The sequence below is a fragment of the Ceratotherium simum genome, chromosome 11 (genome assembly GCF_057802395.1).
Source record: "Ceratotherium simum simum isolate JZ-2026a chromosome 11, ASM5780239v1, whole genome shotgun sequence".
NCBI lineage: Eukaryota > Metazoa > Chordata > Mammalia > Perissodactyla > Rhinocerotidae > Ceratotherium > Ceratotherium simum.
The window spans coordinates 67,039,170-67,065,318 of NC_141910.1; the positions used below are offsets into that span (position 1 = coordinate 67,039,170).

Genomic DNA, 26,149 nt, shown 5'->3' on the forward strand with positions numbered 1-26,149 from the left:
GAAGGAGCTAGAGAACAGAGGAATGTGCAGAGATGCTAAGGAAGATTCTAATAGAATCATTCAGAAAGAGACATCCTCAGAAGGAAGATCAATGGAAACCAGTTTTCCTAAAGTAACAGCACTTTATTGTAGTACTTTGTAATGCTAGTGCTTATGAATTTTAAAGGTATAAAGTAGACCTTTGGCATAAATACAACTATTGCCTCTTTATGTTTGTTTTGTAGTTCAAGTCGAAGACTACAAGCTGGTGGTTCCTGACTCTTGTGTTATGAGCCAGTTAAGAGTCCTATCACGATAGTTTAAATGAAATTCAGGCCTCGTTAACTGGAGCATCTAGCCAAAATAGTCTTTATTTATTAAAGGTTTTATAGATCTTATGTATGTAGAGATATGATTTTGTTGAATATGTTGAATTGGACAGTTCAACATTGTGCCAGCCACTAGGCAGCCCCACAAAAAAAATTTGCATTCTCTACCTAAAGGAGCTTATGAAGCAGACATGTACACAGCTAATTATGGTATTAGATTATTGTAAGTGCTATGGAAGCACAGAGAGGTAAACAATTTTTCATAAAGAATCACCATAAGTCAAGTCAATAAGCATTTTTTTCATGTTCAAAAAAATTGTCTTATGCCTATGTTGTGTAACTTTTTGTTTATTTGAATGAATGGCTTTTTCCTTCTAGGTTTATTCTGTTTATTTGTTTAGTTAATTCATATATAAAAGATTAAACATATAATAAATATTGAACTATTTTCTACCAGCTGAAAACTATCTTTTAGTTTCAGTTCATAGCTGTGCTTTACAGCAGAATTCTTAAAACTCTTGTCATGGTCTGAGTCAGGCATAAATACTATTACAGTCTAAATTAATTGATTGACTCTTAATGTTATAGGGATTGCTTTTTCTAATGAAGTTAGGAAACATTCAAAATCTGATTTGCTCTTAGAGTAAGTGAAGGTTTGAAGAGTGGCATAAATATAGAGCAGGGAGTACCTTAGCAACCTCTTTTTAACAACACATAACTTTTTTTTTTTTTTTACAACATTTAACAGCATTGCTGGAAGAAGCATCTGCTTTGAAATAATTTGCTAATTTAACATAAATCAGTTAAAAATTTGGTATGTCTGCTGTAGAAGGGATTTCTAGTTTTAAAGCTTGGATCCCTCATCTCCTAATCCCCTGCCCCCCACCCGTGTTTTCATATTGCTTTCCCATGCATTTATGCTCAGCATTCTATAAATGTGATAACACTATACATATCAAAGGAATTGTTATTCCAGTTTAGTAATTTAATATAGAAGATGGATATAATCTGTGACCTTTATGATAACTTATTTGGCCATTGCATATAGGATTCTTTTCATGTAAAGTTACAGTATATCAAAATACTTCAAATTTCAAAATATTTTAAGTGAGAAGTGATTTCACCTGTTGACATAATAACCTTTGTAGTTGTAATTTGATTAGGCACTTTTCATTCTGAGCTGTATTTTCTTTATATTCGTGCTGATGTTGTTTTTTACTTGTTATATCAAGTACTGAGAGAGGAAATTAAAATTTCCAGGTAAGGTTATCATTTGTCTGTTTCTTTCTTTAGTTTTGTCAGTTTTTGCCTCATGAATTTTCAAGCTCATTTATTAGATGCATACATATTTAGAATTTTATGCCTTCCTGATGAATTATACTCTTTTTATCTGAATTACCCTCTTTTTGCTTTGAAGTCTACTTTGTTATTTTATTTTATTTTTTTTGTGAGGAAGATCAGCCCTGTGCTAACATCCAATGCCAATCCTCCTCTTTTGCCAAGGAAGATTGGCCCTGGGCTAACATCTCTGTCCGTCTTCCTCTACTTATTATGGGATGCCGCCACAGCATGGCTTGACAAGCGGTGTATCGGTGTGCGCCTGGGATCTGAACCTGCGAACCCCAGGCCACCGCAGCGGAGTGCACGCACTTAGCCGCTGTGCCCCCAGGTCGGCCCAACTTTGTCTGTTATTAATATTGCTCTGTCAACTTTCTTCTCCTTGCTGTTTGCCTGGTATTATCTTTTTCCATCCTTTTATTTTCAACCTATTTGGTCTTACGTTTAAAATATATGAGGATAGATTTTGCTTTTTAAGGAATTCTGATAGTTTCTACCTATGAATTAGACTGTTTAGTCCATTTATATTTACACATATTTTAGACTGTTTAAAATTGTTTTGCAGGCCCTTGAGTTTCTGTTCATTTTCATTTATTCATTTTTCTCTTTATTCTTCAGTTTTAGTTTTGTTCAAGTTCGCTGACTCACCTTCTATCTCCATTCTCTGTTAAGCCCTTCCAATGAATTTTATAGTTTAGTTATTTTTCAGTTATAGAATTTCCATTTGGTTCTTTTTTGTAGTTTCCATTTCTCTATTGGTATTTCCTTCCGTTTACTCATTGAGATTGTTCTTTTCTCTTTTTCTTTAACATATTTTCCTTTAGTTCTTTGAATATATTTATAAGAGATATTTTAAAGCATTTGTTAGCTAAATCCAACATCTTTTGGGATTGTTTTCTATTGACTGCTTTTTTCTTGATGATGAGTCACATTTTTCTTTTTGCATATTGAATAATTTTTAAATTATATACTGGTCCTTGTGGTTATGTGATAGAGACTCTGGATTTTGTTATTTTTCTTTGACGAGTGTTGATTTTCATTCTAATAAGCCTGCCCAGTTACTTGCTGATCCCCCTTAACTTGTTGAGGCTTAGTTTTATACTTTGTAAGTGTGGATGTGTGAAAAGATAAAATTGTTTCCCAAGTCATTTTAACTGGCAGGACTAAAAACCTCCAAACTCGGCTCCCTTTTTTATCTTTTAGGGGTTGGTATTATTAGGCTTTGTTAGTAGTACTAGAGTAGGTCTTGCTTTAGAGCATAGTTCTTTCTCCTAAGAGATCTTACCTGGATGCCCAGGAAATTAACAGAGTTTCTCCGCTCTTGTTTGGCTGGAAATTGAATGTCCTTCCAGTGCTGTTTAACCTCTAGTGTCTCAGTTCTGTTATCAACCCCATAGCAGTTGCTCTCTGGTAAATGTTGGATACTTTCTCTTTGAATAGTCCAGCTCTTAGCCTAGACTCACATGGGACTTCTAGGGATCTCCCTCTACATAGCTCCTTACTTTCCTGTTTCCTCTTCAGCATAATCCAGCTGTCTGATCTGTCTTGAACTCTGATCTCTGCCTCCTCAACTCAGCAGGACTGTTGTGCTTAGCTTAGATGATCACTTGTATGCTGATTGGGATATTGCCTTCAAGCGGAGTGTTTGGGCAATTATGAGGCTGAGTTGGTGAATTTCTCTTTTCTCAGGGAATATAGTCTTGTGCTGCCTATTTTACAAAGACTGAAAAGTTGCTTCATATATTTTGCTATTTGATGATTATTTACAGTGGGAAGCTGTCTGGTACCATTTATTCTGTCATAGCCAGAAGTGCATGATTTTGAGTGATACATGTTTGTATTTATTGTTTCATGCTAAGACTTGTCTGTCTTTTCTATTAGTGATTTGTTCAAGTCCATTCAAAAAATAAAATTTCTTACCTGGGTTTTGTTAGAGGGGAAGAAATTCTACTAAAGAGGTACAGCATTGTATGATTTTCTAAAATTTTATTGTATTTTATACATTTCTGATCTATAAAGTATGATGGTTCTTCCATATCTTCTCAAGAGGATGTGAGCATTTCTTTGGTTTACCTTATTTTTATCAATATAAGTATTGATTCTAAATGTGGACAGTACTTGATGAAAAATAACTAGAAATATTACCTGTTGAATTTTTCTTAAAACTGGAAATTCATAGTTTGGCCAGTTATCAAATAAAAAAATTTTTTTTGAAGATCTTAAATCATAAATTATTTAACGAGTGTCTATTTTAATTGCCAATGCTGGCACTGTACTTGGTACTGAGGGTATAGTGGAGAAATAAAACCGGCATGGATAATCCCTATCTTTGTTGAGTTTACATACTAATATGGGAGACAGACAGTAAATACAAGGAAAAAACATAAAAAAATTACAAGTTATGGTATCTACTATGAAGAAAACAAATGGAGTTCTAAGGTGGAGAACAAAGAGTTCCTACTTTGGATAGGGTGATCTCACTCCCCTGAGGAGTTTGTCTTTCAGCTGAGTGGAGAAGGAACAAGTCTTTATGGGGGAGAACTGAAGTCAGGAAGTATGATGGATTTTCTAGTACCTTCCCAGTACCTGTAAAGATTCTGAGGAAAGGTATATTAGAGGAATGAAAGAAGGTAAGTGGGCCTGAAGTATGAACAAGGGGGAAGAAAATGACAATATTTAAATTGGAAAGGTCTGCATAGGCTAGATCGTTTAGGTCTCTGTAGACTATCATCAGGAACTTTGTTGCCTCTTATATTCTTTACTCCAACCCTCAGTAGGGTGACCCGATAATTTGTTGTACAAAACCTGGCATACTTCTCATTGAAAAGGAGCACTAGCTGAATGGAAGACTGGGTCAACAGATGTAATCTGGCCCTATTCTGGGAAAAGCATCCTAATTGTACGTATACATATATAGAAATAGCGCAGATAAGTGGTTAATAACATGGATTCTGGGTGCAGGCTACCTTTAAATCTTGATTCTACTCACCATCTGTGTAAATCTGAGGCAAGTTACTTAATTTCTCTGTGCCTCAAATTTCTCATTTGTAACATGGGGAAATAATGCCTCATTAGGATTGTTATGAAGATTAAACAAGATAACACATGTATCAAAACACACTGTGCCTGGTACATAGTAAGCACTCAGTAAATTCATTCCTTCAACAAATATTTATTGAAAAGGTGTTATGTGCCAGGCATTATACTAGGCACTGGGGACTAAGCAGTGAACAAAAACAAAAATCCTTGCCTTCATTGGGCTTAAATTCTAGTGCTGAGTGTAAAAAAAAAAAAAAAAAAAAAGCGTTGCGCTGCATTGCTCCAAGGAAGAGAGAATGAATAGGGACTGTGTGGGCAGCAGAGGGGGATGATGAATTGAGAGTTTAAGTAGCTTGATCAGAGTAGGTCTCACTGGGAAGGTAACATCTGAGGAGGGATTTGAAGGAAGTGAGGGGTTGGGTCCTGCTGTAAGAGGTGATTCCTGGCAGAGGGAACAACACACCTGGAGATGAGATGGGAAGCTATTAGGGGTTTTTAAGCAAGGAGTGACAGGAAGTGGGTTATGTTTTAGAAGGATCACCAGTCTGTGGGTGCGTGAGAGTGACAACAGGGAAACTAGTTGAGGCTATTGCAGGTAATTGAAATAAACGATGTTAGACCAGGGTGGTTATCTATCTGTGGTAACACTGGTAGCTATCAGTGGAGGTAATTAGAAATGGTTGGATTCTGAAACTATTTGAAGATAGGACGGATGTGTTTTGCTGATGAATTTGATGAGCTGTATGAGAGAAAAAGAAGAGCCAAAAGTTTTTATCCAGAGTAACTGGAAGGATGAAGATGCCATTTACTAAAATGGGGAAGACTGTGGAAAGAATAAATTCAGGGATGAAGATTTGGAGTTCAGTTTTTTTTTTTTTTTTAAAGATTTTATTTATTCATTTTTTTTCCCCCCAAAGCCCCAGTAGATAGTCGTATGTCATAGGTTCACATCCTTCTAGTTGCTGTACGTGGGTCTCGGCCTCACGTTGGACGGAGAAGTGGTGCCTTGGGGCGTGCCCGGGACCCGAACCCGGGCCGCCAGCATCAGAGCGCACGCACCTAACCGCTAAGCCACGGAGCCGGCCCATGGAGTTCAGTTTTGGACATTCTGTTAGATATCTAAGTATAAATGTTAGCAGTTATTGTTTATTATTAATTATCCAGTAAATGTTAACTAAGATAGTCATTCATTAAATATTTATTGGCTCTGTAGAGGGTTTGTTATATTATATTCTAGGATTAAAATGATGGTCAAATAGACACTGTCCTTGCCTCTATGGAATTTACAGGCTAATGAAGAAGATAAGAAGTGATCAAATAACCATATTGTTGGTAGTTTTTCCCTTAAAAAAATAACCTTTTAACTAGGGTACCTAGAAAGAAATAAGGATGACTTAATAAAATCACAAATATCCCTTGATATCTAAATTTATTAGGTTCCTATGATCAGATAGTGAGGGATACATGTACATATCTTGTAAGTTTCTCATTTAACAATATCTTATTCTTAATTAACATGAGGGAATGAAGCTTCATGAATTCATCTTTATTTAGATGAAATGAGATAATTGTATATTGAACCTAGCATTTAAAGGTATTGTATATTTCATGAAATATTTAGGCTGTTGGGAATTTTCTCCTGTTTCTTTCATTAAAAATGTTATGCTTTTACTCTTTGTTAGTTAGCTAAGGATCATTTTGTTTTGTAACTAAAATCTTTAATAATAGCATTATAGTATGATAAGTTGTTCACCTTTCATAAAATTAAAGTATTAATAATTTTTGTGTTTTAAAAAATCAGGTTCGTCACAAGGCGTCACAGAAGGTTTATGCTATGAAGCTTCTTAGTAAGTTTGAAATGATAAAGAGATCAGATTCTGCTTTTTTCTGGGAAGAAAGAGATATTATGGCCTTCGCCAACAGTCCCTGGGTGGTTCAGGTAAGCATAGTAATTTTTATTAGTTATTTCCCTTTTTTATAAGTGTTTATTATTCATAAGAATTGATTTTGCATGCTAAAAGTCCTATATCTCATTCACATAGTGACAATGCAGTTATTTTTAATAAGATCTGATTCAGTATGCTTGTTTAATGTTTGTAAATAGTTTACTGTTAAATCTGATGTTTGCTGAATGTTTCTGGTTAAAACGGTAAAGGATTTGGCCTGTCCATCTATTCTTAGCTTACCAAATATTTTTTATCAGGAATAATGTTCAAGTATTTGAAATGCTTCCGACGGCATCTTTTAAGATGGTTTTCTTGTTTAATCTGTCATTATAGTACACTAAAAAAAAATAAATTTAAAGGTAGTGTAAAATCTAAAGTAAATGCTATTTGCTATGATATTCTCATTAGATTACCGAATTTGATTTACTAATATTTTAAGTAATTTTCCATCTGTTTGCATAAGTGACATTTGACCTTTGACTTAATTTGGTTCGGTTTTTTTAACATGGGCTCTTCTGGTTGGCTTTCATAACATGGCGAGACTACTCTAAAAGACACAGTTGGGAAGCACACCACTTTTTTCTAAGCTTTGGTACAGTTTATATAAAATAGAAACTATTCATTCCATGAGGCTGGGTTGAACTTGCTTGCTAATAAGTATATTTAATGATATGTTTTTTAGTTTTTAAAATTTATTATGATAAATTTCAAACACATTGCAAAGTAGAAAGAAAGTATATTGAATCCCCATGTACTGTTCACTCAGTTTGGACTAGTTACCAACCATGGCCAATCTTGTTTCAATCATACCAGAAATTGGCAAACATTTTTTGTAAAGAGTCAGATAGTAAGTAAATATTTTAGGCTTTGTGGCCAAAGAGGCAAAGTCAAAGATATTATGTAGGTACTTATATAATGAGAAAACAAATTTTTTATTGATGAAATTCAAAATATAATAAGTATAATTTTTAAAAATACAGGTCTGTTCGGGAGAAGAATGAAATTATTTTCTGGGGGCAAAAACATTTTGCTTAATTGGAGTTCACAATTAGTGTTTCCTATCAAAACTGATTGCAGATGTTCTGTTAATGCTGATGTGTAAGATTTTACATATTCATCTTATTAGAAAATGTCTTTTCACATAGCTAGGTAATGCCAGATACTATTATCCACCTGCATATGATTTGTTTTTTATTAATAGCCTTTATTTTTAAAAGCAGTTTTAAATTTACAGAAAAATTGAGCAGGTAGTAGAGAGCTCCCATATACTCTCTACTGTTTCCCCTACAATTGACATCTTACTTTAGTAAGTTACATTTGTTACAATGAATGAATTAATATTGATACATTATTATTAACTAGAGTCTATAACTTATTCACATTTTTTCAGTTTTTACCTAATGTTCTTTTTCTGTTCCAGGATCTCATCTAGGATAGTATGTTACATTTAGTTGTTATATCTTCTTAGGGTCCTTTTGGTTGTGACAGTTTCTCAGACTTTCCTTGTTTTTGATAACCTTTACAGCTTTGAGGATTACTTGTCAGTTATATTGTAGGATGTTTATGTTCTTCTATTGAAATTTGTCTGATGTTTTTCTTATTATTTAGACTAGGGTTATAGGTTTTTGAGAGGAAGACTAGGTAAGGACCTTTTTTTGTGTGTGTGAGGAAGATCAGCCCTGTGATGACATCTGCCAATCCTCCTCTTTCTTTCTTTTTTTTTTTTTTTTTGCTGAGGAAGACTGGCCCTGGGCTAACATCTGTGCCCATCTTCCTCCACTTTATATGGGATGCTGCCACAGCATGGCTTGCCAAGTGGTGCATCAGTGTGCACCTGGGATCCGAACCGGCAAACCCCAGGCCGCCACAGCAGTGTGTGTGCACTTAACCGCTTGCGCCACCAGGCCGGCCCTTTAAGGACCATTTTGATCACATTATATCGAAGATACATACTAATAGATTATTTATGACTGTTGCTGTTGACCTGTAGCATATGATTTTGATTGAGCATATTTATCACTTGGAAGGCGTTTATAGAATTATGTTAAATTCTTCTCTTGATATTTACCTTTTAGCAATGTCATTACATTGCAGGTTAATCACTTTCAATTGAAGGTTAGGTAGAAGCTCCTCAATTGGAAAGTTTAAATGGATTTTGAAATATGAATGTTTCCTTTGCACTTACATTCAAGTCCAAAAATGCTGCTGGAACTGTGGGACTATAGTTAGAGCTCAGAAAATGTATTCCCTGCAAATTTATGTAGGAATGGAGATCTCACTTCTTGTTTGGATTTTGATAGCATGGAAGTATATAAAGTAGCTTGATGTTGTCATCAAAATGATTGCACCACAGTATAAGTTTTGCATATAAGCACTCTTTTGCCTTGTCATTTTAGGTTGTATTAATTAAGAAACATTAATCAAATGTGCAGCTAAAGCTAATTTCCAGAACTATTCAGTGTTCGATAATAGTGGTTGAGGGTGGTTCTTCTTGACCAGACAAATTTTAGTCTTGGCTCTGACCTCAAATAATTGCAGGAAAACTTTACCGCTGCTAAGCCATTGACCTACTGTGTGGTAAAGTGAGTCAGGATATTCAGCTTCTATTTCTGACAAAAATTCACAGAACTGTTGCTGATGGTTAAGTCCACAAGAACAAATGGCACCATCAACGCTGCTCGTTTATTAACACATGAGGGACTCAAATATATTTTCCACAGTGTACCTATTGATCAATATTACAAAGAGTAGCAATAGACTTTAAACATGACACATTTTCACCAGCTTTGTAAATTTGTCCAACTAAGCCTTTTTCTGCTCCACATTTATTTTTACCACTATCTATTGTAACACACCTTACCAGATTCTATTTCAAGTTGTACTGAAGTAGTGTTTTCCCAGCTTCTTTGCCTGTAGTTGATCCATGCAAACTGTTTGTAGAGGCTAATTTTTTACTCACTTCAAACTTGGCACTGACCCCTCCAATAAACAGTAACTACTGCATAGTATCAGTAACATCTGTTGACTCATCAAGAGCCAAGGAAAACCGCTCGAAATCATTTGCTGTGTTTTTAAATTGACTATTGATATTGCTCCCAGTGTCCTCAACTCTTTGAGGAACTGTTGTTGCTGAAAGACTAATAGTCTTAAACAAATTGATTTTCTCTAGACACATTTCTTCGGCTGATACAATCAAACATAATTTAACTAATTCACCATTGGTAAATGGCTTTTCTTGCTTGCCTAACAGATAAGCCATCTGGAAACTTTCTTTGGTTTCAGTCTTACCCACGTTTAGCAAATGTTATTTAATTTTGAAGTACTAAAACATTACAAGAACTCTTGAAATACTTTTTGTTCTCCTACCCAATTTTCTCACCCTTCCTTCCTTCTGAGAGATAGCTGCTATTCTAAAAGTAATATGTGCCCTTCTACTACTCAATCCCTCCCTCCCTTCTTCCTAACTAGATCTTCTACCAACCTTTTAATTTCTCATGTGATTGTTGACTGATGCAGGTTTTTATTTACTTCTTGAGTCAGTTTATACTTTCTCTGACTATATCTGTCTTGTTGATCACTTTTCTATTGAATAAAGTATATGTAAATTTTTTGGTCTTAACATGTTTTTTATTTACAAAATGTACCTTTTTTGGTTTTCTTTTTAATTATTTTCTGCTTTTTCTTTATTCACTAGCTCCTATATTCTTTGGGTTTATATTGTTCTTTTCTAGTGTCTTTATCTGCCTGACTTTTATTGTCAGTCCTTATTTTCCAATACAAGTATCTCTGAATATTGGATAGTGAGAGAATAAGGAGAGAAACCTATAAACACATTTGAAGCTATAAATTTCCCTTTGAATTCTGCTTTAATTTTATCATACTTAAAAAAAAAAGTTTTGTGACATACGCAGAAAAGTACATAAAACAAACAAACAGCAGAATGATTTATCACGAAGCAAACATCCACGTATTTGCTACCCAGGTCAAAAAATAAACATTGCCAGTACTCCAGAAGTCCCCTTGTGCTCTTCCCCAGTCACTACATCTGTGCGTTCCCCCCAAAATAACCACTCTTCTGACTTTTTTAGTAATCATTTCCTTGCTTTTTTTTCTAGTTTACCACCTAAACAAGCACTTAGAAACTATAGTTTTCCTGTTTATTGAACTTTGTATAAGTGATATCATTGAATATTTCTTCTTTTGTATTTAACTTTTTTGTTCAATATTATTTTGGTGTGAGTTATCCACGTTGCTATGGTTGATTAATTTCATTGCTGTATTTTATTCCATTGTATATATATATTTACCACAGTTTGTTGGTATATTTTCAAAATTTTGTTTGTTTCAACTAATGTTATAAATATTCTTGTACTTACTTCTGTTGGGTTATATTCCTAGAAGTGGCATTTCTGGGTACTTATAATCAATCTTAGTAGGTGGTGACAGCCAGTTTCCCATCATGGTAACAGAAGTTTAGTTTATAAATGCCCTTTGTCTCACACCCTTGCCAATACTTAGTTTTGTTGGTTTTAAAATTTTTGGTCATTTTTGTGCATGTGAAGTGGTCTCTCACAGTGGTTTAAATTTATCTTTCTCTAAGGAGATTTAAATCCTTTTCATATTTGAATATCCTCATCTTTGAAATGCCTGTTTAAGTCTCTTGCTCATTTTCCCATTAGGTTGTCTGTCAATTTTAAAAAATTGATTTGTAGGAATTTTAAAAATTTGTTTTGGATATGAGCCCTTTACTGGCTATATGTGTTCTTCTTCCAAACTGACTTTTCCCTTTGTTGTTTTGCCGTTTGAAACAATCTCAAACTTAAAAGAAATTTGGAGATAAAGTACAGAGAACTGTCTTTCTGAACCATTTGAGAGTAAGTTGTTGACCTGATGCCCCATCACCCTCCCAGTATTAAGTATTTCCTACAGGCATTCTCCTTCATAGCCACAACAACATTCTTCAAAATGAAGAAATTAATATTGATATATTACGGATTAATCCTCAGATCCCATTCATGCTTCACTAGTTATCCCTGTCTTTTAGAGCAAGAGGATCCAATTCAAATCATATTGCATTTGTCATATCTGTTTTCTTTCAGTTTTGGACATTTTCTCAATCTTTCCTTGACTTTCATGACCTTGACACTTTTGAAGATTACAGGCTAGTTATTTTGTAGAATATCCCCCTGTTGAGATTGTCAGATGTTACCTCATGATTAGATTCAATTTATACATCTGTGTTAGTAGTATGTAGAAGTGATACTATGTTCTCACTGAATCCTATCAGGTGGTGCTCAATTATCGTGGGTCCTGTTGTAGATCGTGTTCACATTGATCACTTGTTTAAGGTGGGAAGTTCTTCTTTTACCCTGTTGTGATTCTGGGGGGAGGTACTTTGAAACTATGTAAATAATCCATTCCTTATCAAAATTTCTAGTTATTTTTGTCTGTATGAACTCATGGTTTTCTGTTTTATTCAAAGGGTATAATCTATTATTATCATTATTTATATGGATGCTCAAATTGCCCTGGTTTGGCCAGTGAGAGCTCGTTCAAGTTGGCTTCTGCATTTTTTTGACTTGTTGCGATTATTCTTTGAGCATTCTAGCACAACAGGATATTCTAAGTTTATCTTTTACTAACCCTGCCCTTTCCATGAAATCAGGCATTTCTTCAAGAGGCCCTTCTTCCTTTTGGTTGAAAACCATATTTAGAAGCCAAGATCTTGGTGTTAAGTGTGCTAATGGCTATTGGGATGTCACTTCTCAGTGGATTGAGCCTGTGTGTGTGTACACACACACACACACACACTTATTGCTATATTTTTTCTAACTCTACTGTGTCACACTGATACTTCTCAGTCTAATTCCATAGGGTTCATTCTAGTTTTCTTCCTGTCTGTATTTGTGACTTTTTCCTCCAAGTGTGGGAAACCAGGCTTCCATTATCTTTAATACATTTAAATATTTGATCAGTCCACCTGGGTGTAACCTACATAATCAATCTCTATCTTTGCTGTTCCTGTATCCTCTCTCTATGAACCCACTTCTTTTGTCTCTTTGGGCGCTGATTCTCCATTCCTGGATGTCTCTCCTCTCCTCATCCTCTTGGGCTCTGATATCCCATGCCAGGTTTCTCCTCTACCTGGATGTCTTCATCACCTTCTTGGGACTTGATACCTGGTGGCAGCCATCCTCATGCATGAACATTCGTCCTTACCCTTTTGAGCTCTGATACCCTGTGTGTGGTTTGCCTTTTGACTCCCTTAATAGCATGTTTTGATGAACAGAAATTCATAATTCTAATGTGGTGCAATTTAATCAAACTTTTATGATTAATGCCTTTTGTGTTCCTTTAAGAAAATTTTTCCTACCTTGATGTCCTACCTTGATCTTGATGAAGATAACTCTGTTATGCTTTCTTTTTGACTTTTTATTTTTTGTGTATGATAAACCTAGAATTGATTTTTTTAATAGGGTGTTAAACTTAAGGATTGTTTTATTTGTTGCCACGTGGAGGTATAGTTATTGAAACATCACATATTGAAAAAAACTTGCTTTTCCCCACTGGTATACATTGCCTCCTTTTGTTCATGTGTGTGTGGGTCTATTTTGGGGTTTTCTATTCCGTTTAGTTATTTTGTCTATTCTTACCATCAGTACCACAGTGTTTTAAATAGCTGTGTTTAACTTGCTTGATATTGATTGAGCTTCTTAGATCTATGAGTTTATAAATTTCATCAAATTTGGGAAAATTTTGGCCATTATTTCTTCAAATATTTTTTCTGTCTCAGCTCCTGCCCCTTAGCCTCCTCTCCCCCCTGCCTCCAGCCGCTGTCTCAGACTCCAGTTACACATGTATAATCTGCTTGATGTTGTCCCATGGGTAACTGATATTCTGTTGGGTTTTTTTACCGTCTTTTCTTTTTTCTGGTGTGCCTCATTTTGTATGGTGTTTATACTATGTCTTTAAGTTCACTGATTTTTTTCTTTTACAGTGTCCAATCTAACTTTAATCCCATCTTGTCTGGCTTCTTTCACTCAGCAAAATTGTTTTGAGATTTATCCATGATGCAGTATATCAATAGCTCTTTTCTTTTTATTGCTGAATGGTATTCCATTGTATGGATGTATGTCAGTTTGTTTATCCATTCATCTGTTTATGCACATTTGGGTTGTTTCCAGTTTTTGTCTCTTATGAATAAAGCTATGCTAAGTTATTTGAAGATTGACTTGTACAATTCAGTGATTTTTAGGAAATTTACAGAGTTGTGCACCCATAACTACAATGGGTAGCTGATTTTAGAACATTTCCACCATCCCCAAATGATTACTTGTACTCATTTACAGTAATTTCCCATTCCCCTCCCAGCCCCAAGCACCCACTAATGTGCTTTCTGTCTCTATAGTTTGCCTTTTCTGGATATTTCAGATAAGTGGAATCATACAATATGCTATCTTTTGGATCTGATCTTTTTCCCTTAGCATACACTTTTTGAAGTTTGTGCACAGTGTAGCATGTGTTGTATTTCATTTCTTTTTAGTGCTGAATAATATTCCATTGTATGGTGTGGTATAATAAAAAGAATATATTTGGTCTTTGTCCTCAGTTTCTAGCACAAAGCTTCAGAAACTCTTGGATTTCCTAAGTGATAGGAGTGTCTTTGTTATGTTGATGAGGCAGCTCTTGGTGGCTTTCTTGTTTGTTTGTTTGTTTATTGCAGTAACATTGGTTTATAACATTGTATAAATTTCAGGTGTACATCATTATACTTCTATTTCTGCATAGATTACATCATGTTCACCACCAAAATACTAATTACAACCCATCACCACATACTTGTGCCGAATTATCCCTTTCGCCCTCCTCCCTCCCCCCTTCCCCTCTGGTAACCACCAATCCAATCTCTGTCTCTATGTGTTTGTTTATTGTTGTTATTATCTACTACTTAATGAAGGAAATCATACGGTATTTGACCTTCTCCCTCTGACTTATTTCACTTTGCATAATACGCTCAGTGTCCATCCATGTTGTCACAAATGGCTGGATTTCATCGTTTCTTATGGCTGAGTAGTATTCCATTGTGTGTATATACCACATCTTCTTTATCCATTCGTCCCTTGATGGGCACTTAGGTTGCTTCCAAGTCTTGGCTATTGTGAATAACGCTGCAGTGAACACAGGGGTGCACGAATCTGTACGCATTGGTGTTTTCAAGTTCTTTGGATAAATACCCAGCAGTGGAATAGCTGGATCATATGGTAGTTCTATCTTTGATTTTTTGAGGAATCTCCATACTGTTTTCCATAGTGGCTGCACCAGTTTGCACTCCCACCAGCAGTGTATGAGAGTTGCCTTCTCTCCACATCCTCTCCAACACATGTTGTTTGCTGTCTTGTTAATTATAGCCATTCTGACAGGCGTGAGGTGATATCTCATTGTAGTTTTGATTTGCATTTCCCTGATAGTTAATGATTTTGAACATCTTTTCATGTGTCTGTTGGCCATCTGTATATCTTCTTTGGAGAAGTGTCTGTTCAGGTCTTTTGCCCATTTTTTAATTGGGTTGTTAGTTTTTTTTTTGTTGAGATGCATGAGTTCTTTATATATTTTGGAGGTTAAGCCCTTATCAGATATATGGTTTGCAAATATCTTCTCCCAATTGTTAGGTTGTCTTTTTGTTTTGTTGATGGTTTCCTTTGCTGTGCAGAAGCTTTTTAGTTTGATGTAGTCCCATTTGTTTGTTTTTTCTATTGTTTCTCTTGCCCGGTCAGACATGGTGCTTGAATAAAATGGGGATAGAAGGAAAGTACCTCAACATAATAAAGGCCATATGTGACAAACCCACAGCTAATATCATCTTGGTGGCTTTTTGATAGCTTTGGGATGGGGGCTGATCACCATAAGGAACCAGCACGTGATTAGAGGATTGGGCCTTTCAGCACCCAACCTCCAGGGAGGGAAAGGGTACTAGAGATTGAGTTTAATCACACGACCGATGATTTAATTAATCATGCCTGTGTAATTGAGACCCTAATAAAAACTCTGGACATTGACACTCAGTGGAGCTTCCTGGTTGGTGAACACATTGATATGCTAGGAGGGTGATGTATCCTGATTCCACAAGGAAAAGCCACAGAAGCTCTGTGCTCCCTTCCAGACCTGGCCCTATGTGTATTCTTTATAATAAAACTGTGATCTTAAGTATAGTGCTTTCCCGAGGTCTATGAGTCATCCTAGTGAGTTATCGAACCTGAGGGGGTCATGAGAACTCCTGAATTTGTAGTCAGTTAGTCAGAGATGCAGGTGGCTTGGGGACTCCCTAAGTGTCAGTTCTGTTCCATTGATCTATATGTCTATCCTTATACTATACCAGTACTATCTTGCTAACAGTAGTTCTATAGCAAGTTTTGAAATTGGGAAATATAAGTCTTCTTACTTTGTTCTGTTTCAAGATTGTTTGGGCTCTTCTTGGTCCTTTGCATTTCCATATAAATTTTAGGATCAGTTTGTTGATTTCTAGAAAAAACCTGCTGGGATTTTAGATAGAGTTTGCATTGAATCTGTTGATCAATTTGGGGAGAACTGGCATCTTTATAATATAACATCTTTCGATCCAAGAATATGCAGTGCCTTTACATTTATTTACATCTTAATTCTTTTATCATTTAGAGTTAAATAGCATTATACATACACACAGTTTTTCTTAATTTGGTAGCCAGCTTTATAATGCTTTTCCATCCCTTCCTTCCCTGCATTCCACCACCTTCCATTTTAAAATTATTCTGATTTTGGCTTGACTCTCTCAAGTAAGTATTTAAGTTTATGTCAGTAATTATATTTAATAAGTTTTTCTAGATTCTTTATTTGCCCCTTTTCCTTATGTTTCACATAATCCTCTTACTTAGATTTATTCTTCGTTTTGTCAGACTACACCCTTGGTCAATTTTTTGAGAAGTTGTTTGTTAGTTATAAAACTTCTAAGAATTTTCATGATATAATGCATATTTATTTTGCCATCTCATTTGTTTTCTAGTCAGCCGTATTCTAGGATCAAATTATTTTCCCTCAAAACTTGAAGATATAGCTCTGTTGTCTTTGTATTCATTGTGTTGGCTGAGAAGTTTGTTGCCAATATGATTTATTTTATATTTTTGTACATAAAGCATCTTTTCTCTTTGAAATTTAGGATTTTTCTGTTGAATTTCTGCAAGTTTAGCACTGTATTAGTTTCTCTGTTTTTCATTCAGAGGTCCTTTCAATCTTAGATTTGTAACTTCACTCATTTCTAGAAAATTTTATTTACTATTTCTTTCTTTCTTTTTCTTCTGGTCTGTGTTCTCTCTTCCATACTGCTTTTAGATGGATGTTGGAGCTTTGCTAACTTTGCTCTGTTTTTCATTTCTGAATCCTTCAGTGTGTTCAGAGAAAGTTTCTTTGCCTAATTTTCTAGCTCTGTAATTTGTTCTTCTCTTATCATCAATCATATATTTAATTCCAAAGCTTCAGATTTTTTTTTCATATCAGCCTGTTGTTTAATTGCTGAGACATGTTACTCTTTTGAGGCTATTGATTTTTACATATTTAAAGCTGTTCTTAGTTTGCCCTGTTAGGCATTTCCTTGACTATTAATTTTCTGTTTCTTGAACTGCTTTGCCTCTATTTCATGATGTTGGTTTTTCTCGAATGTTGATTCTTAGTTTTGTCCTATCTTTTCCGTATTTGTTTGTGGAAACCTTTTCTGTTTGCATTGCTTGCTTCCAAGAGGGGTAGGGCATGTTGTTGGGTAGAATGTAGAGATACCTTTCCTTCTGAATTTGTGGTTTCTCTGTCTCTCTTGGGGGTTCATAGCAACCTAGCTTAGTGTCTTATTTCTCTGGTCCCAATGCCACTGCTTCAGTCTGGGTGCAGGTAACACTGCCACTTGCTGCTTATTATGAGCAAGATGATAAGGAAGGGGAGAGAGGAGAAGACCTTGTTCCAAATGGGGCTACCAATTACTCTTTCCGGTGGTATGGGGCGCATTCCCTCTTCTTGCGTTCATTGAATCTGGTATCTTTTAGGTTTTTCTAAACTGCTCCTACCTCCTCAGCTCTCTTTATGTGCAGTAATTTCTTTTCAAAAAGCTGTTTTTTTTAAATTATGAATTCTTCTGTCGTTTTTCACCTTTTATGTTCCTCATTCTATTTCTCTTTTAAAATATTTCTATTTAAATAGAATCCTGTATTCTTTAAGAGGGAAAATGATTTATTTGTGCATATTTTGTTAGTAATCATGAAAAAGATATCCATATAAAAGTTTTATCTAACTTGTTCCATTAAAGATGTCCACATCTAAAATCAAAGATTTCATAAAGTTCAACTCTGTTTTGATTATAAAATAATTTGTCTTTTTCAATAGTAATAATGGTTTTTGGGTTTTTTTCTGGTTATGGTTTTGATTTTCTTTCTTTTTAAAAAATTTTTTCTTCCTGTTTTGTTTTCCAGCTCTTTTGTGCCTTTCAAGATGATAAATATCTGTACATGGTAATGGAGTACATGCCTGGTGGAGACCTTGTAAACCTTATGAGTAACTATGATGTACCTGAAAAATGGGCCAAATTTTATACTGCTGAAGTTGTTCTTGCTCTGGATGCCATACACTCCATGGGTTTAATTCACAGAGATGTGAAACCTGACAACATGCTCTTGGATAAACATGGACATCTAAAATTAGCAGATTTTGGCACATGTATGAAGATGGATGAAGTAAGTAATAAGCAAGTGAAAAAAAAGCTAGTTTTTTGAGAAACAAAAACAAAAGAAACACTTTAAATCTGGACTTCATAGTTTTAAACAAAGATAAATTTAGTTTTGCTAACTGTGTAATGATTCAAACAAGGTAATAAAATATCCAAATCAAAACATTTCCTTTCCTAATTATTCATCTAGCTGTAGAATACTTTATTAGTAGATTTGGTGAATCCAAGAGAAGTAACTCAGATAGCTTAAATAGTTATCTCCTTGATAGAATGTTGACAAGCGTTTGCTACCAGTAAAAACTGGTTCATGTGTATAATGATCTAGGTGAAGAGGTAGGACACAAAATATAAATTAAGGTACATGGGTATTTCCATCACCATTATTATTTCTATATTTTTCCTTTAAAAAAAGAAATTTATGTTACCATCTCCTATCAACCCTATCTGCATGAAGCACATAGAATAAATTTGGGGACACCATCTATTGTGGTGCTTTATCTGTTGAACAGTTCATATTATGATTAATAGATTCAGTACCGTTAACCTCATAGCTAATTATGATGTTGATTTGTTGCAAAGTGTATGTCTCTTGTCTATCTCTGTAAGTATACTGTAATTCCTGGCAGTAATTTGGGGAAGGGTCATGGTTAATTTTCTTTGTATTCCCTTGTTGGATCTAGGGAGTGACTTGCATATATCGGACTTTCTAAATGTTAATGTATATTGACAGCACACTGAATATCATCTTTTGTATGGTTTTTACAAGCTCCCAGTATGCTTATATAGCTAATCTTGTTTCCTGTTACCTTGTGAAGACGTTTATTTTGAATTAAGATGATTTTCTTTTCTCTTTACTTTTTTATGCCTGCCACCTGTGTGACATTCACTTCTATTGATTGTACTGCCTTCATCAGCAATCTGTATTCTTCCAAGCTCAGCTCAGATTTTACCTCATCTAGAAAGTTCTTCCTGATAATCCTAATCTGACTGATCACTCTTCTAATGTCATAATGTCCTTACTTATTTAGAATTTGTCCTATACTTCATAGGCCATTTTCATCTATCTAGGTTTGTATGCCTGGTCTACTCAGCTAAAACTTAACATACCTTTACTTTGGTCTTCATAAAGTCTGTTACTATGTCTGTGCATACCTTAATCAATGTTTAGTAGGTGGAGTATTTGGTTGTGCCCAAAGCTCCCTCTTGTGGTGTTTATCATAATATAGTATGAAATGATTAATAGTGAAACTTATCTTTAATAAAAATAAAGTAGGAAATAATTTCCTGATAGAAGGCTAAACATTTTGTGTCTGTTATACATAATGAATGTTTACATGCTGCACTTCCATGAGTGTATTCGAAATTTTTTTTTTTGAATTTTTAATTTAATTTAAATTAATTTTTTTTTTTGCATACAAATAAGCAATTTTATTTATTTATTTATTTTTAATTTTTTGTTTATTGCAGTAACATTGGTTTATAACATTGTAAAAATTTCAGGTGTACATCATTGTACTTCTATTTCTGCATGGACTACATCATGTTCACCACCAAAATACTAATTACAACCCATCACCACACACATGTACCGAATTATCCCTTTCACCCTCCTCCCTCCCCCCTTCCCCTCTGGTAACCACCAATCCAATCTCTGTCCCTATGTGTTTGTTTATTGTTGTTATTATCTACTACTTAATGAAGGAAATCATACGGTATTTGACCTTCTCCCTCTGACTAATTTCACTTTGCATTATACCCTCAATGTCCATCCATGTTGTCACAAATGGCTGGATTTCGTCGTTTCTTATGGCTGAGTAGTATTCCATTGTGTATATATACCACAGCTTCTTTATCCATTCGTCCCTTGATGGGCACTTAGGCTGCTTCCAAGTCTTGGCTATCGTGAATAAGGCTGCAATGAACACAGGGGTGCATGTACCTTTGCAAATTGGTGTTTTCAAGTTCTTTGGATAAATACCCAACAGTGGAATAGCTGGATCATATGGTAGTTCTATCGTTGATTTTTTGAGGAATCTCCATACTGTTTTCCATAGTGGCTGCACCAGTTTGCACTCCCACCAGCAGTGTATGAGAGTTCCCTTCTCTCCACATCCTCTCCAACACATGTTGTTTCCTGTCTTGTTAATCATAGCCATTGTGACTGGCGTGAGGTGATATCTCATTGTAGTTTTGATTTGCATTTCCCTGATAGTGATTTTGAACATCTTTTCATGTGTCTGTTGGCCATCTGTATATCTTCTTTGGAGAAGTGTCTGTTCAGGTCTTTTGCCCATTTTTTAATTGGGTTGGTAGTTTTTTTGTTGGAAAGATGCATGAGTTCTTTATATATTTTGGAGATTAAGCCCTTATCAGATGTATGGTTTGCAAATATCTTCTCCCAATTGTTAGGTTGTCTTTTCGTTTTGTTGATGGTTTCCTTTGCTGTGCAGAAGCTTTTTAGTTTGATGTAGTCCCATTTGTTTATTTTTTCTATTGTTTCTCTTGCCCGGTCAGATGTGGTGTTTGAAAAGATGTTGCTAAGACTGATGTGGAAGAGCGTACTGCCTATGTTTTCTTCTAGAAGTTTCACAGTTTCAGGTCTTACATTCAAGTCTTTAATCCATTTGGAGTTAATTTTTGTGTATGGTGTAAGGTAAGGGTCTACTTTCATTTTTTTGCATATGGCTATCCAGTTTTCCCAACACCATTTGTTGAAGAGACTTTCTTTTCCCCATTGTATGTTCTTGGCTCCTTTGTCGAAGATTAGCTGTCCATAGATGTGTGGGTTTATTTCTGGGCTTTCGATTCTATTCCATTGATCTGTGGGTCTGTTTTTGTGCCAGTACCATGCTGTTTTGGTTACTATAGCTTTGTAGTATATTTTGAAATCAGGGAGTGTGATACCTCCAGCTTTGTTCTTTTTTCTCAGGATTCCTTTAGCTATTCGGGGTCTTTTGTTGTTCCATATAAATTTTAGGATTCTTTGTTCTATTTCTGTGAAAAATGTTGTTGGAACTTTGATAGGGATTGCATTGAATCTATAGATGGCTTTAGGAAGTATGGACATCTTAACTATGTTAATTCTTCCAATCCAAGAGCATGGAATATCTTTCCATTTCTTTGTGTCTTCTTCAATTTCTTTCAGCAATGTTTTATAGTTTTTGGTGTACAGATCTTTCACCTCTTTGGTTAAGTTTACTCCTAGGTATTTTATTCTTTTTGTTGCAATTGTAAATGGGATGGTATTCTTAATTTCTCTTTCTTCTACTTCGTTGTTAGTGTACAGAAATGCAACTGATTTTTGTATGTTGATTTTGTATCCTGCAACTTTACCATACTCGTTTATTACTTCTAAAAGTTTTCTGGTGGATTCTTTAGGGTTTTCTATATATAAAATCATGTCATCTGCAAATAGTGACAGTTTCACTTCTTCCTTTCCAATTTGGATCCCTTTTATTTCTTTCTCTTGCCTGATTGCTCTGGCTAGGACTTCCAATACTATGTTAAATAGGAGTGGTGACAGTGGGCATCCTTGTCTGGTTCCTGTTCTTAGAGGGATAGCTTTCAATTTTTCACCATTGAGGATGATATTAGCTGTGGGTTTGTCATATATGGTCTTTATTATGTTGAGGTACTTTCCTTCTATACCCATTTTATTCAGAGTTTTTATCATAAATGGATGCTGTATCTTGTCAAATGCTTTCTCTGCATCTATTGAGATGATCATGTGATTTTTATTCTTCATTTTATTAATGTGGTGTATTACGTTGATCGATTTGCGAATGTTAAACCATCCCTGCATCCCTGGAATAAATCCCACTTGATCATGGTGTATAATCTTTTTAACGTATTGTTGTATGCGATTTGCTAGTATTTTATTGAGGATTTTCGCATCAATGTTCATCAGTGATATTGGCCTGTAATTTTCTTTTTTTGTGTTGTCCTTGTCCGGTTTTGGTATCAGGGTAATGTCAGCTTCATAGAATGAGTTAGGGAGCTTCCCCCCCTCCTCAATTTTTTGGAAGAGTTTGAGAAGGATAGGTATTAAGTCTTCTTTGAATGTTTGGTAGAATTCACCAGGGAAGCCGTCTGGTCCTGGACTTTTATTTTTGGGGAGGTTTTTGATTACTGTTTCGATCTCCTTACTGGTGATTGGTCTATTCAAATTCTCTACTTCTTCTTGATCCAGTTTTGGAAGGTTGTATGATTCTAAGAATTTATCCATTTCTTCCAGATTGTCGAATTGGTTGGCACATAGTTTTTCATAGTATTCTCTTATAATCTTTTGTATTTCTGAGGTGTCTGTTGTAACCTCTCCTCTTTCATTTCTGATTTTACTTATTTGTGCCTTCTCTCTTTTTTTCTTGGTGAGTCTAGCTAAAGGTTTGTCAATTTTGTTTATCTTTTCAAAGAACCAGCTCTTGGTTTTATTAATTTTTCTATTGTTTTTTTGGTCTCTTTTTTATTTTTTTCTGCTCTGATTTTTATTATTTCCCTTCTTCTACTGATTTTGGGCTTTGTTTGTTCTTCTTTTTCCAGTTCCTTTAGGTGCATTGTTAGATTGTTTATTTGAGATTTTTCTTGTTTGTTGAGATAGGCCTGTATTGCTATAAACTTCCCTCTTAGAACCGCTTTTGCTGTATCCCATAAATTCTGGCATGTCATATTTTCATTTTCATTTGTCTCCAGGTATTTTTTGATTTCTTCTTTGATTTCTTCGTTAACCCAATCATTGTTTAGTAGCATTTTGTTTAATCTCCATGTATTTGTGGCTTTTCTGATTTTCTTCCTATAGTTGATTTCTAGTTTCATACCGTTGTGGTCAGAAAAGATGGTTGGTATTATTTCAATCTTCTTAAATTTATGGAGACTTGTTTTGTGGCCTAATATGTGATCAATCCTGGAGAACGTTCCATGTGCATTTGAAAAGAACGTGTATTCTTCGGTTTTTGGATGGAATGCTCTGTATATATCTACTAGGTCCATCTGTTCTAGTGTGTCGTTTAAGGCCAATGTTTCCTTATTGATCTTCTGTTTGGATGATCTATCCATTGGTGTAAGTGGAGTGTTAAAGTCCCCTACTATTATTGTGTTACTGTCTATTTCTGTTTTTATGTCTGTTAATAATTGCTTTATATATTTAGGTGCACCTACATTGGGTGCGTAGATATTTACAAGTGTTATATCCTCTTGTTGGATTGTTCCCTTGATCATTATGTAATGCCCTTCTTTGTCTCGTTTTACAGTTTTTGTTTTAAAGTCTATTTTGTCTGATATGAGTACTGCTACCCCAGCTTTCTTTTCATTGCCATTTGCGTGGAGTATCTTTTTCCATCCCTTCACTTTCAGTTTGTGAGTGTCTTTAGGTCTGAAGTGTGTCTCTTGTATGCAGCATATATATGGGTCTTGTTTTTTTATCCAGTCAGCCACCCTATGCCTTTTAATTGGAGCATTTAGTCCATTGACGTTTAAAGTAGCTATTGATAAGTATGTACTTACTGCCATTTTTTAACTTTTTTTTTTTTTTTTTTTCCCTCAGTGTTTTAGTAGTCCTTCTCTGTTCCTTACTTCTTCTATACAGAATTGATGGTCACTTTAGTTTGACCTCTGTCTGAAAGCTGTACTCTTAACTCCCCTCCTCCCTCCTTTTATGTTTTTGATATCATATCCAACTTCTTTTTTGTGCATTTGTATCCATTACGTTCTAATCGTGGAAATAGATAATTTTTCCTATTTGTGGTCTTCTCTTTTCCCCTTCAATCAGTCCCTTTAACATTTCTTGTAACACTGGTTTCTTGGTGACAAACTCCTTTAATTTTTGCTTATCTGGGAAAATTTTGATCTCTCCTTCCATTTTGAACGATAACCTTGCTGGGTAGAGTATTCTTGGCTGTAAGTTTTTTCCTTTTAGCACTTTAAATATATCGTGCCATTCTCTTCTAGCCTGTAAGGTTTCTGCCGAGAAGTCAGCTGATAGCCTTATGGGGTTTCCTTTGTATGTAACTTGACATTCTCTTGCGGCTTTTAGGATTCTCTCTTTATCTTTAATTCTGGACATTTTGATTATGATGTGTCTTGGTGTGGGCCTCTTTGGGTTTATCTTGTTTGGGGCTCTCTGTGCCTCCTGTACCTGGATGTCTGTTTCCTTCCTTAGGTTAGGGAAGTTTTCATCTATTATTTCTTGAAATAGATTCTCTGCCCCCTTGTCTCGCTCTTCTCCTTCCGGGACACCTATAACACGGATGTTAGTGCGCTTTGATGTTGTCCCAGAGGTCCCTTAGACTGTCCTCACTCTTTTTAATTCTTTTCTCTTTTACCTGTTCACCTTGGGTAATTTCTTCTAGTCTTTCTTCCAGCTCACAGATCCGTTCTTCTGTATCCTCTACTCTGCTTTTGAGTCCCTCTAATGAATTTTTCATTTCCAGTATTGTATTCTTCATTTCTGATTGGTTCTTTTTATATCTTCCATTTCTTTGTTGACATTCTCACTGAGTTCATCTATTCTTCTCCCCAGATCAGTGAGCATCCTTAACACTCTTAGTTTGAACTCTCTGTCAGGTAGGTTGCTCATTTCTGTTTCACTTAGTTCCTTTTCTGGGGTTTTGTCCTGTTCCCTTACTTGGAATGTATTCTTTTGCCTCCTCATTTTGCCTCTTTCCCTGTGCTTGTGTCTATGTATTAGGTAGGTCAGCTACGTCTCCTGCTCTTGGATAGGTGACCTTATGTAAGTGATGGCTTAGGAGGCTTCCAGTGTGCTTCCCTCAGTTCTCAATGTTCCAGGGGTGGCCCCTATGTGGGCTACGTGTGTCCTTCTATTGTGGCCTGTTAGCTCTCCCTATAGGTGCTCAGGGAGGCTGAGTTATGCTCTTGGCCAGCTGTTGTAATGCTCAGCTGCTTGTAGTTGTTGTGGGCCCTTCAGTCTCTTTATCAGGTGTGGGGAGCCCCAGCACAGTTGGCTGCAAGTTCTAATACCACATCTGTGTTGCAGTATTTCTTTTAAGTGAGTAGGCCCCCAGTGTGGCAGGTTGTTAGGCTCAGGGCCTTACAATTGCTGTAAACCTCTAGCCTATTAGGTCTCTTGTCAGCTCTCTGAGGATTGCAGCTGGGTGGGGCTGCCCTCAGGCACAGGAGCACCCAATTGTTTCAGGCTTTGGAAGGTGGGGCAAACCTCCTATGTGGGTCTTTGAGAAGCACAAGTCTTCTGCAGCTGACAAGCCCTGTTGCCCACAGGTCCACACACACAGTCAACACAGTCCTGCCCCGTGTGAGTGCCCCGACCTCCCCAAGCGGACCCAGTCTCTCCACGGCGGGAGCCCCACACGCTCCGCCACCACCCCACACTCTCCACCCGCTCCTTGTGCACACCCTGCCCCACTCAAGTCAGCTCAGTTGCCAGGCTGCAGAGAATCCAGTCACCAATCTATGCAGGCCCACACGTTGCCTGAGGGCTTGTTGTTGGGTGGGGCCAGTCTCTAGGGTGGGCTGCCTGCGCTGGCTGAGCTGGATTAAATCGCTGCTCTAGCGGGTGGAGCAGACCCTGGGCTAGCAGGCCTCAGGGAGAACTCCAATGGCGTCTGTGTCAGCACGCTCACACCAGGCCACAACAATGGCCGCCGCCAATGTCCCAGTCCCTGGAGAGGTCTCACCCCTCACGGAGATGCACTCAGGGCCTATTAGGTGAGTCTCTTGTCACCGAAGCACTGTGCACCTTTCTTTCTGGTGATTTTAGGATGCTCTCTGGAACGGGTGAGTTTGTGCGCGGGCCCTTTAAGAGCCAG

The 26,149-nt window shown here is 36.1% G+C and overlaps 1 protein-coding gene across 1 annotated transcript in view; it reads left to right on the forward strand.

Annotated features, from left to right (window-relative positions):
• ROCK2 (Rho associated coiled-coil containing protein kinase 2) overlaps window positions 1-26,149 on the forward strand; it is a 153,366-nt gene that overhangs the window by 77,745 nt on the left and 49,472 nt on the right. Inside the window, exons 4-5 of the mRNA XM_087437150.1 lie at window positions 6,487-6,624; window positions 18,118-18,378. Coding sequence (XP_087293276.1) covers window positions 6,487-6,624; window positions 18,118-18,378 — 399 coding nt within the window. The remainder of the gene's footprint in view (window positions 1-6,486; window positions 6,625-18,117; window positions 18,379-26,149) is intronic.